The sequence below is a fragment of the Cibotium barometz genome, chromosome 30, assembly GCF_041138505.1.
Source record: "Cibotium barometz isolate CiBa-2024 chromosome 30, ASM4113850v1, whole genome shotgun sequence".
In the NCBI taxonomy this organism is placed as follows: domain Eukaryota; kingdom Viridiplantae; phylum Streptophyta; class Polypodiopsida; order Cyatheales; family Cibotiaceae; genus Cibotium; species Cibotium barometz.
In genome coordinates this window covers 1,772,501-1,785,001 of record NC_141075.1, presented here as the reverse complement: position 1 = coordinate 1,785,001, position 12,501 = coordinate 1,772,501, and the positions used below count along the sequence as shown (strand labels likewise).

Genomic DNA, 12,501 nt, shown 5'->3' with positions numbered 1-12,501 from the left:
TATTTAATGCTTTGTCCACAGTGTGTAAATTAACTTCTGGTAAAAACTATGGCAATGGTGCTCAACTGCATAGTTAAGCATACCATGCCCAAGAATGGTAGGGATATGCCGAGTAACTCTACTGCTATACTGTTCAATCTAATGATCATACTGAGTGATATGTATAGCTTTCTGTGTTATTGTGTACAAAGTACATCATGTTAATGTGTTTTTTCTTGTTGATTCGTTCCTCAGTGTTCATCTTCCATTTATTTTTTGATTATGTATATTTAATTATTTTGCCATGTGATTATCTCCATCTCCATCATAGTGGAAGTTTTTTCTCCTTGTATTGCAGCTTGATAACCGTTGTGAGTGGGTAGAAACTTCTATGTGATGTAATGTTAGACAATCAAGTGGAACTGTGTGGCCCCTATGTGAGATCCATTCCATCTCCCTTCCATGTTGTCCTATGTACAATGGGTTCTATGTAAATGTCTGAAGTCTTATATTACCATGCACAATTATGTTCTCTAGTGTTGTATAAACTTATTAGTGGGACAAAGGAGGTGAGAAGACCACGGACACATTTTCTTAATCCCTAAAATTATGCTTAATGAGATAATTAATTATGTTCAGTCTCTCCAATAATAAGTGGAGGTGAGATATCACAAAAACCTAAGATTGCCTTATTTATGGTTTTAGTTTGTCATCTTTTCTAATTAATATTCTCCTCTCAACTATAGTTTTTATCCATGAAGCTAGATGTGAATCCAAGAGTGGAGTTCAACATGGATAGTTTATCTGGGAGAGACCTAAGTGTTAAAACATGACACTACTTGCCCGAGAAGCTAATTGCATGTTGATGTCCACTTTGTTGGAGGATCAGATGTGGCATTGAGGCGAACAATGAGTACCCATCTAGCATCTATGGATGCCTATGGGGACTCAAAATTTACAGGTATGCATACCATTGATGAGGAGGAAACAACCTCAAATGATTAGATGTTTAAATGAAATTGAACATCTAATCATTCAAGAACCTAGTATATAATGCAATTTTTTTAAATACGCAGCAAAATGTTGTGCAAATGAGTTTTTCTCCCAAGGCAAGCAAACCCCTCTGACATCCCCTAGCCTTCAAGGTTTGGAAGCCAATTTCAAACAAGTGAACTTTTGTATTACACGTTTCTTTGCATGGGGGGACTTACCATGGATTGGGTGTATCCTTGTAGGGTAATTATTCACTGGGCAAATGAAAGCTGAGCTTTAAGTTATATAAAATACAAATACACATATACATGTTTGTATATGTGTCTGTGTGTGTGTGTATGTATGTATGTATATGTATACATCTTTGTGTCTTATGAATTTCTCGTGTGTATGTATGTGTGTATATGTATACATCTTTGTGTCTTATGAATTTCTCGTGTGTTTTTCTTAAGAAAAAATTTACATTTAGGAATAACTATACTTTTTTTAAAGAGAGATAGATATATAACTATACTCTATTCTTTGCATGGGGGGACTTACCATGGATTGGGTGTATCCTTGTAGGGTAATTATTCACTGGGCAAATCAAAGCTGAGCTTTAAGTTATATAAATTACAAATACACATATACATGTTTGTATGTGTGTCTGTGTGTGTGTGTATGTATGTATGTATATGTATACATCTTTGTGTCTTATGAATTTCTCGTGTGTTTTTCTTAAGAAAAAATTTACATTTAGGAATAACTATACTTTTTTTAAAAAGAGATAGATATATAACTATACTCCATTCTTTAATTTGCACTCATGAAAGTACGTCGTTGTGCTTTATATATTTCTCATGTGTTTCACTTAAGAAAAATTTTATATACTTATTTTTTTTGGATAATTATTACTCTACACTCCATCCTTTAATTTGCTCTGATGACAGTAAGTCTTTGTGTTTTATGGATTTCTCTTCTATTTCACTAAAGTCATAATTTAGTTACTTTTTTTGGGATAATTATTTAACTACACTCCATCCTTTAGTTTGCACTCCTGAAATTATGTCTTTATTCCTTATAGATTTGTCTTGTGTTTCACTTAAGATAAATTTTATATACTTATTTTTTTTGGATGATTATTTTGTTACACTCAGTTCTTTAATTTATACTTGTGAAAATATGTCTTTGCTCCTCATAAATTTTTCTTGTGTTTCACTTAAGTAAAATTTTGTATATTTGTTTATAATTATCTAACTATACATGGATCCTTTAATTTGCACTCGTGAAAGTATGTTTTTATGCATTATTGATTTGTCTTGTGTTTCAATTAAGGAAAATTTTGTTTACTCACTTTTTGGATTATTATTTTTAACACTACACTCTTTTTTTGTAAGAGTCTAATTCTTCTTGTGCATTTGGTACTTGCACATTACGTAGAAGAGCTATATATAAGAGTCCACTAACACATAGCTCTTATGCATTCTCCACAAGAGTTTATACATAAGAGCTATGTTTTTTTAAAGAGACTATTAATTTTGTGCCATTAATAGCTTTATGCATATAGCTACGTATAAAACCATAATGGTTTTCACACATAAGAGTTTGTGTATAAGTCTATTCCCATAAAGAATAAAGTGTAAGAGTGCTCTTACATATAGTGGTATGCATACAATTAATGGAGCTAATTTATAGTTCTTATGCATTATAATATTTTACTATATAGAAATATTTTACTATATAGCAATTTGTTGATTATTGATTCCTATATAGCAATATTTTACTATATAGATTGTTGTATAGGAAAGATTTCCTAGATCAATTACTATATAGTGAATGCTTTCATGACTTTTGTTATATAGTAACTTTTTACTACATAGTTTACTATATAGTGATTTATTGTTAGTTTAATTGCTATATAGTAAGTGTTTTCCTAGAATGAAGAACTAAGAAGTGTTCCACTTTTCCTAGATCCGAACTTTTACTAGATATGTTCAATTTTTTATAGTAAACTATCTAGCAAAATGTTTTTTTTGCTATATAGGAATGTGTTTAAAGTCCCTTGTGTAAATGCCTACAACCAAGCTGCTCTACCCCTTGTTGTGACAGCTCCTAGTTAGTCTAGGTTACATGCACACTACTGAACATTTTTATGAAGCTGCTCCCTATGGCCACCCTGTGTGATCAGGTGGTTGTTGCACCTTCATCAACAAAACTACAATGACAAGAGCAAGGCATATGCTTCAAGGGTGACTCAAAATTGAGTCAAATCTTCTTCAAAATATTGGTATTTCAGTGAGGTTTCACACTGTTTAGCTACAATGGCCTCAATAATTGACACCACCTTCCGCTTGAGAGGCCAAATTTTTCATACTTGACAAACCTGCATCAAGCTTATCCTCATGAAGAAGGGCTTGTTGAGTATCACAAAAGTGGTCAAGAGAGGAAACCAAGGGACCAAGATTCCACTCCAGCATGGCAGACAAGGGATGATAAAGCACGGGCTATCATAACTCTTGTGTTAGATGACACTTACATCCATCATGTGGATGGTTGTGATACATTCAAAACTTCATAGGACCAGTTGGACACCCTCTTTAGGGCTTAATCAAAGAGCTCTAAGTTTGGGTTGCTCATTGAATTTTTAAAGTTAGATCAAAGGAGTCTACAATGTCTCTGGCATCTCATCCTAACTATATGCCAAGTCTTGTGATGACTGAACTTGCTATTTTTTCACTAAAGGCAAATGAAGACATAACTATCGCCATTCTTCTAAAGTCACTACCTCCCGAGTATGACAATATAGTGACGACTCTCACTACCAACATGCCAATCACAAAGTGTGTAGATGTTCAAACCTCTCCCTTGGAGGAGGAAAATAATATGAAAACTAAGGACAAGGAGGTCATCACAACTAGCCAAACCACTCAAGGGAAATGCCAAGGTCAACTCTCCAATCATATGTAACTTTTTTCACAAGACTAGGCACATGGAATGAGATTGCTTCTCATGAAGGAAGGCTCAAAATCTCTACATTATGTAAGAAGAGAGTGAAGAACAAGATGGAGAGCATGAAGAACTCAACAAGGTCAACAAGGGAAATCATGAGGCCCTAGTCTCCACCATGATGCAAAGTGACTTCCTTCTCTAGATCGTGTCTTGGGCCCAGCCCCAAACTCTTTGTATCCCTACCATTCATAAATGTAAAGGCATGTAAATCATCCTAAAGCCTCTGAACCCAAGCTACCCTACCTAGCTTCAATCCTAAATTGCCATCCTAAATCTTCCTTGATTATGGCAAGAAATCATGGTAAGGGAATAACATCTAGCATGGATATGTAGCCAAGTTAAGCTCATGGTTGGTCATCTAACCTCACAACATCATTGTATGCTTATGTGTTTGAAGGGGGGTGTTCAAAACTCAAACACATTCTTGAAGGATGGGGCCTAAACCCATGGACATGGCTAAGCTAGTGTGAAGCCTATGAGCCACTTGTTTTGTCATACCAATAGTTTTGTTAAAACCACCTATTGTAAGCCTAAAAAAGGAACCACTGTCTAATGAAATTCATTCAATGTTTTCTCAACTTGAGTTCTTTGTGCAATGTTTCTTTTACTCTATTTGGTACTCTAACCTCATATTCACACTATCACCATGAGTGTAGTTAGGCTCCACACACAACATAATGCACACACATGCATGCTTGTTCAATTATTTCAACAATCATAAATATGAACACAAAGTATCCATTAAATCTAGATCAATAAATGGAAGTTTAAATGTATTAATTCATTGAAACAATATGTGACCACTAGACAAATGGACCAAGGGTTCCAAATCAAAGGCTGATGGAGGCGCTCCTCAGATACAACTAGAGTAGACTGCTAAAGGGATGGCTTAAGGTGATCTGCAAGAGCCTAGTTGCACTCTCAGGCCAAGGACCTCCCAAAATCGGGGTATAGGTTGAGATCTTGGCAACAATGAGGAAGTCCTTCTAGGGCTCACCACCTAGAAGAACGCCATTGTGGAATAGCCATCCAAGGACGCAAAAAATCCTATTGCATTCGTTATAAATCGTGGGAAAAAGGTGGTTGATTGGTGACCACTTGACTTTAACCATATTAGTTTGAGATTGAGTGGATTATACTGAAGAAGCCTGTAGAAAGGAGTGAAAATTGTTTAAACAAATGAGGTCATGGGAGGATCTCGATTGAAATGAAGACTCTGAAAATGATCATAAAAATTGAGGCTTCAAGGTTATGAGAAACTTGAGTTTTGTGTAGTCTATGAATTGTTATGTTGTTGCTTGGGAAACGGGAGGGTTAAATGAAGATTTAATCTTAAAGAATTTTTACCAAAATATTTTGGATATATGATACAGGTTTACGTCCTTACTTGTCTAGAGTTGTAGGTCTTTCTAGAGAAGATGAAATGATCGCCTTCTCTATCTCACACTTAAACACACTAAGTGAAGTGAGGAACTTGTAGATCAATTGATTTCTAACCTCTTCCTAGAAGAGTAAAGAGAAAAAATCAAACCTTGAGAGCAAGGATAGTGGAGGACAATTAAAAGGGTCACTAAGGCTTGGCTTTGGCCTCATTGTAACCTAAGGGAGAATGTTATCATGGCTATGGTCAAAGAAAAATTGGGATTAGGACCCAATTAGTTTAAACAAATGAGGTCATGGGAGGATCTCGATTGAAATGAAGACTCTGAAAATGATCATAAAAATTGAGGCTTCAAGGTTATGAGAAACTTGAGTTTTGTGTAGTCTATGAATTGCTATGTTGTTGCTTGGGAAACGGGAGGGTTAAATGAAGATTTAATCTTAAAGAATTTTTACCAAAATATTTTGGATATATGATACAGGTTTACGTCCTTACTTATCTAGAGTTGTAGGTCTTTCTAGAGAAGATGAAATGATCGCCTTCTCTATCTCACACTTAAACACACTAAGTGAAGTGAGGAACTTGTAGATCAATTGATTTCTAACCTCTTCCTAGAAGAGTAAAGAGAAAAAATCAAACCTTGAGAGCAAGGATAGTGGAGGACAATTAAAAGGGTCACTAAGGCTTCATTGTAACCTAAGGGAGAATGTTATCATGGCTATGGTCAAAGAAAAATTGGGATTAGGACCCAATTACTACTGGGTAGAGCACTTGAGGTCAAGGAAATTCAGTGAATGAGTGTTTTCCATGATGATGGTTTTACCTCAGAAGAAATTCTATATATCTCCGCCTGGATCACGATCACTAGATGGAATATTTTTGAGAAGGTGTTGGAGGAGCACCACTATTGAGAAATTGCACTAGAAACATTCTAGAAAAGGAACTACCTCCCAAATGTATTTATTGTTATCGCAAATGGTGTTGGTCTCCTTGTAAATAGTTTGACTGGCTTTCTAAATTCAAAACTTAAGGTTTTTTTTTTTCTTAAAGAGCTAAGGGCAAGTTGTTGTTGTTGTTGTTGTTTTTTTTTGGAGGGGGGCGGGGAGGGGGGTGTTTTTTGGGGCCTTGTCTGTTAGCGACCCTAAACGAAAGCAGTGAGGGGCGACGATTGGGGGCCTTTCTTCTGCAGCAGGAAGGATGGAGGGGGATGGCAGCCTAGCACGAGATCGCAAGCGACCCAGGCAGGAGGGAGAGAGTCGAGAGGAGCCGCCTCGCCTGTCCCTAGTCAGGCACAAGTCGTTCGTAGCGGGCTCCGAGACGATCAACTACTATGCAGAACCACAGGTGAGAGAACTGGTTGACATGCTTGTCAAGGGATCGTACTTTGTTTTAACCAGAGTGGCAAGAGTACATCCTGTGAGAAAGCTCCTTAGGAATGCAGGATTTGAATGCATCTACCTTGATCTTCCGCTGTCTCTTCCTGACACTGCCCTTTCCAATGCTGAGCGCTGGCGAATACTTGTCACTGCTGTATCGCGGAGAAGTTCTGCTGTCTGTGCCCAGCTGGATGTGGAGCCTTCGGATTCTGCCTTTTCAGAGACATGTACAAACGGATGTCATTCTGATCTTTGACGAGATGAACACCTTTGGTCGGCTTCCCCCAAGCTTCAAAGACAGCTTCTTGGCTAAGCTGCCATGAAGTTGGACAAAGAGAGCTACTGCTTGCACTCGATCCTTCTCATTGGCACCGACTCCATCCTTTCAGAGTTCGAGATTGCCCAAGAGAAAAGGTGGGCAAGCTCTCTTGATGGATGTCCAGGCAGGACAGGCTTTGAGAACTCCCCATTTTCACATGATTTCCGAGTGAAGCCCAGCTTTTTTCTGTACCAAAGCCATCGAAGATTCGTTGGCTCAGTACGAGCAGGACAGGCTCATCAAGGTGGAAAAACAGGCTATTGCAAAGTCCATCTTCGACCTCACTTCCGGCCACAAGGGGTTGGTAGGGGTGTGTTGTGCGGAGTTGGATGTAGCCTTCGCATACAGAGCCAATGCACCCTACAGATGTGGGAAAGGTTCTCCAAGCAGTCCTTGGCCAAGCATGTTTTCGTGAAACCCACTTACTATGCCATGGTTTTGGTATGCAGAGGCCTTGATGGAATTTTACATGAAGTTGAAGGCGGTTTTGATTTGATGGGGGCATACAGTGCAGCCACGTGGTTGGTCATCCCCGAAGTGAAGCCCGTTGCAAATAAGAGGCAGCGATTGGATATCTTGGCGGCGAGAAGAACTGGTGGTTTGCTGTGGAGGCGTTACGACAAGGCACACTGAGGTCTCTCTAGGGGAGCATTATGAGCGGTCAAAAGTGTATGCAGCTACCCACCCATGAATGTGTTGTACAATTTTATTCTGAACGTGGGTCTTTCCATCCACCACCAGCTGGTGATGTTATTTGCTTTAATTTTTTTGGCGGCCCGTTTGCGAGAATTGTGTGAGGCTTTGCTGGAGATGCAGGCTTGATAGAGAGGCCTTTGAAACTCGTAAAGGACATCAAGAGACTATTGTTGTTTTTTTCTGATGCAATAGTGTAAAAGTAGCAACTAATCTTTTCTTTGCACTGGTGAAGTGGCAGAGATCAACTGTGAACATCTATGTTCTCATAAGGCTTTGAGGTACGGCAATTGTCGAGAGTTTAAATGTAGGGTTCTGTGATATGCAACGGAAGTCCTTGTATTGGTTGATCCTGTCACACAAATGCTCACACCGTCTTCTGTATCCTGAGTTTCGTGAGTTTAGCAATCCATTTCATTACTTCAAACTTTAAAGAGATGAGAGAGAGAGATATGAGAACTCTACACCAGATTGGGTCCCGAATTACCCACTGAAGGGTCCCCTATCCTGATAACGAGATAGTATTTGCTTTATTACTTTAGAGAGAATGACTTTGGACTGTAGATAAGCCAAACGCAAGATCTCGGAGGATCGGAGAGCGGCTGATCTGTACACTGCTGTAGAAACACCTCAATGACTTGATCTCGAGCCTATGCACTCTTCCCAAGGGCATGAGGAAGGGCTGCACACCTGAGGCTGAGAGAAGAAGAAGGTGGACTGTTCTACACACTGTTAGAATGCTGAAAACACATATGAATGCTGTGTAACCTTCACCAGATGACTGCTGAATGTGTGGATGATGCACAGAAGGCTGGACACCGATGCAAACAACAGATTCAGGGCTGGAAACTGCTATAGACTGAACCTTCAGGGCTGGAATCTGCTGTGGACAGAAACGCTGGAGTGTAGAGGATGCTGTGGACTGAAACGCATGAGAAACAGGGCTGCTGGGCTGCTGCTGTACAGCTGGAACAGAAACGCAGACTGCTGCTGTATGGCTGTGCAAAAATGCAGGTATATGCAGGCTGATTCTGGCGTTAAACTAAGCTGAGCTGTGGACTGATTCTGGGCCTGAACTGAGTGCTGAATTCAAGGCTGAATGATGTTGAAGGCAGGCGCCTAGGGGGCTGGATGAAGCTATGGTTCTCAAGGGGCTGGAGAAGAAAGCTTATGGGCTCTAGGGCTGGATTAGTCTTGGGCTGAAAGCAAGGAGGATGAGAGCTCCTTAGCACAATGAAGTTTGAATGAGGAAAAGAGGCTCTAGGCAAGCCTATTTATACTAACTGGAGGTTGGTCATTTAATAAAGTTAATATTTATAAATGCCCAATAATGCAAATAATGCTAAATAAATACTAATAAATATGGAAAAAATACCAGATAAATCCCAGTAAATTCCCTAAGGCTTTGGGGATGTTCTAAATGATGCACAGGCATATGTATGCATATTATGTAAGATGCAGAGTGCTTTCTGATGCAAACCCTAAGGCTTCTACTGACTCTACATGCATGAATGATTCTCTCCAAGTGGGTTAAGGGACTTGACTGACTGACTGACCCGCTAAGGCTGAGGAATGACCTACGTAGCTCGTGCCTGACTTATCCTGGACTGAGGATGTACAATGGGGTCACGGCGTACGACAATTATCATCCTATTGGGTTCTAAAACTGTACAACTGTTGCACTTCTGATGATGAGCCATCTTGTCACCATGCACTGATTGCAGAGTGCATGTGACATTCCCTCCTGATTAGCCTGGCGGCAGGTTCATGGCTTCCAAGTAGTCCGCCAATAACTGGGGGTACTCCTGGAAGAACTCCTCGTCGAGCCATACGACTTCGTGGGTACCTCGATCTCGGAATTTCGCATAGAACTGACGAATCCGTCGATCGGAACCATGCTTCCATCGATGAAGAAGAATCTATTCAGGCTCAATAACTTCTGCCTCGTCTACCACGTCTGGCTGCTGTTCATCTGAAACATCAAACACTTCTAGACCAACATATGGTTTTAGCCAAGAAACATGGAAAACATCATGCATTGTCCAATTGGCAGGCAACTTTAACTTCATTGAGACATCACTTATCTTCTTAACTATTGGAAAAGGGCCAAAACTACGGAATGAAAGCTTGGGACAACGTTTGCCCACTTGTTTCAATCTCTGCTTCATGATATGCAAATAGACCCAATCCCCTTCCTTGAAGTGGACATCTCATCTAGACTTATTTGCATGTCTGCTATGTGCTTCCTGAGCTTTGGTCAAGCGGTCTTTGACTGACTCAATGATCTCGGAAAATGCTTCCGTGGTTTTATTAGCCTCTAAAGATGGAGACACCATTCTCGTCAAAAGAGAAGAAAAACGGTGACCAAAGGCTGCTTCATATGGAGTCCGTCTGACATTGGATGAATGAGTGTCGTTCAAGATAGCTTGGACCAATGGAAGATAGTGCTCCCATTTGGACTGCTGGTCATGACAGTATGACTTGAGGACATCAAAGGCCAATTGATTATAAATTTCTGTCTGGCCATCTGTCTAGGGATGGAATGCTCTAGACAACTGCAACTTAGTTCCAAAGTTTTCAAATAATGCCCTCCAGAAATGCGAGGTAAACTTGGAATCTTTGTCTGATGTCATGGTGCTAGGCAAACCACAAATTGGATACCAATGCTTGAGAAACAGATGGGCTACGTCCTCGGTTGTGGCCGTATGCTTGCATGGGATGAGCATGCAGAATTTACTAAAGCGATCCACAATGGTAAAACATTGAGTGTTACGGGATCCAGTGAATGCTGGTAGAGGCCCTACAAAGTCCATAGATATGTCGATAAAAGGTCCGTCGGGGATAGGCAAAGGTTGAAGTAAACCTGCCTTCTTTGTATAGGAAACCTTGACTTTTTGACAAATCTTACAGGCTTGTACATGTGCATAGACATCACGCCTCATCTTTGGCCAATAAAAGGACCGTTCTAATTTCTCGAGGGTACTGTTGATACCCCTATGTCCCCCAACTAAGAAGTCATGGGCATCGTGGAGAAGAGCGGAACGCTTTTCCCGAGTAACACAGAGACGGTTCTTGTAGAACAACCAACCGTTCTGTACTGAATAGTGGCCAGGCTCAAAAGTGAGGGCCAAACTATACTGAGTACCAAACTCAGGGGAGTCGATATATTGGTCTTTCATACTATCCAAGTTCTTCCCCGTGATTTCGAGAATGGTAGCTTCTTGGACTGCCTGGATGTTGGACTTTCGATTGAGAGCATCTGCTACTGGGTTGTGCTTACCAGGGATGTATTCAATCATACCTCCAAACTGTTGGAAGATTTGACTCCACCTGGCCTGTCGATCACTCCACTGGGCACTTGGCATAGTCTGAAGCCACTTAAGTGCTTGGTGGTCTGTTTTCACTGTGAAAACCTGTCCATAAAGAAAAGGCTTCCAATGTTTGAGCGCTGTGATCACACCCAAAAGCTCTTTGTCATAAACCGAATAATTCTTTTCGGCGACATCCAACTTTCTGCTGTAATAGGCCACGGGTCTATTGTCCTGTTGGAGGACTGCACCTATGGCTACATTGCTGGCATCGGTGATGACCTCGAAAGGTTCGTCCCATGATGCTAACTTTAATACAGGTGCTTCTGAGGCAGCTTTCTGGAGTGCACGGAATGCATCAAGTGCCTTACCTGTAACTGAGACTTTCTGCTTGCGAGTCTTCACTCCCTTGAGCAAGTCGGTAAGAGGTGCTGCAAGGTTGGAAAACTGATGGACATGTGTGCTATAGGCTTGACAAAGACCTACGAATGAACGGATTTCTTGGGCGGTCTTAGGAATATCCCAATCTAAGATCTCTTGAACCTTTGAGGGGTCCAGTCTAATCCCATCGGAACCGATGATGTAGCCCAAATACTGAACTTCCTTAACACCAAAGATAGACTTTTTGGCGTTGATGTAGAGCTGATTATCTCGCAAAAGTTGCAAGACTTTCTCCACATCTTTCTCATGCTGCTCCGCAGTGGCTGAGAAGACTAGTATGTCATCAAGGAATATGAAAACACACTTCCCAATGTGGACTGCGAAAATCCTAGACATCATCTTATTGAACGTTGCGGGTGCATTTGTAAGCCCAAAAGGCATGACTACGAACTCGTAGTAGTGACCACGCTCTGTCCTGAAAGCTGTTTTTGGAATGTCAGCTTCAAAAATGCGGACCTGATGGTAACCACTCTTGAGGTCGATCTTAGTGAAAAACTTAGCACCGTCTAAACGCTCCAAAATGTACTCTATCCTGGGCATAGGAAACTTATTCTTGATAGTGAGTTTGTTTAATGCCCTGTAGTCTACACAAAGGCGTGCAGACTTGTCCTTCTTTTGGACAAATAGGATAGGTGCAGCAAATGGGGAGGAAGAAGGCCGAATGAATCCAGCTCGGAGAAGCTCAGATAACTGCTTTTTCAACTCGCCCTCTAAAGTCTTGGAAAGACGATAGGGAAACCTGCTAGGAGGATCTGATCCAGGGACCAAATCAATGTGATGGTCCTCAAGGTAAGAGGGTGGGAGACTGGGTGGGAGATCGTCCCTAAGCATAATGTCCTGGTGTCTCGATAGGAGGTCTGCTAACTGAGGGACTGAAGATGTAAGGGATGCTACTAATGAGGGAGGGGCTGTTTGAGCACGAACATAAAGGAGTGCTCCTTCTGCTCCCTTGTTTGCGGATAGCTCGTCTGGCCTGGAGATGGGAAATCAATGGGATGCCAATAATGCTTCTATCCCCCGAAT

General features: G+C 40.7%; 1 protein-coding gene and 2 pseudogenes across 2 annotated transcripts in view; 2 read left to right on the top strand and 1 right to left on the bottom strand.

The window, feature by feature from the left end:
* Positions 1-6,469: 6,469 nt before the first annotated feature.
* The window catches only part of LOC147621069 (uncharacterized), a 43,755-nt gene continuing 37,723 nt past the window's right edge, over positions 6,470-12,501 (top strand). The window contains exons 1-2 of one of the 2 annotated variants that reach the window (XM_086823771.1): positions 6,470-6,685; positions 6,783-7,370. In XM_086823771.1, the coding sequence (XP_086679897.1) occupies positions 6,539-6,685; positions 6,783-7,040 (405 nt within the window). In that variant the 5' untranslated portion in view covers positions 6,470-6,538 and the 3' untranslated portion in view covers positions 7,041-7,370. Of the gene's footprint in view, positions 6,686-6,782; positions 7,371-12,501 lie in introns of those variants that run through there. The other variant, XM_086823772.1, reaches the window with a different exon arrangement.
* Positions 7,153-8,634, top strand: LOC147621071 (uncharacterized; annotated as a pseudogene).
* Positions 8,031-12,501, bottom strand: part of LOC147621070 (uncharacterized) — a 16,793-nt pseudogene continuing 12,322 nt past the window's right edge.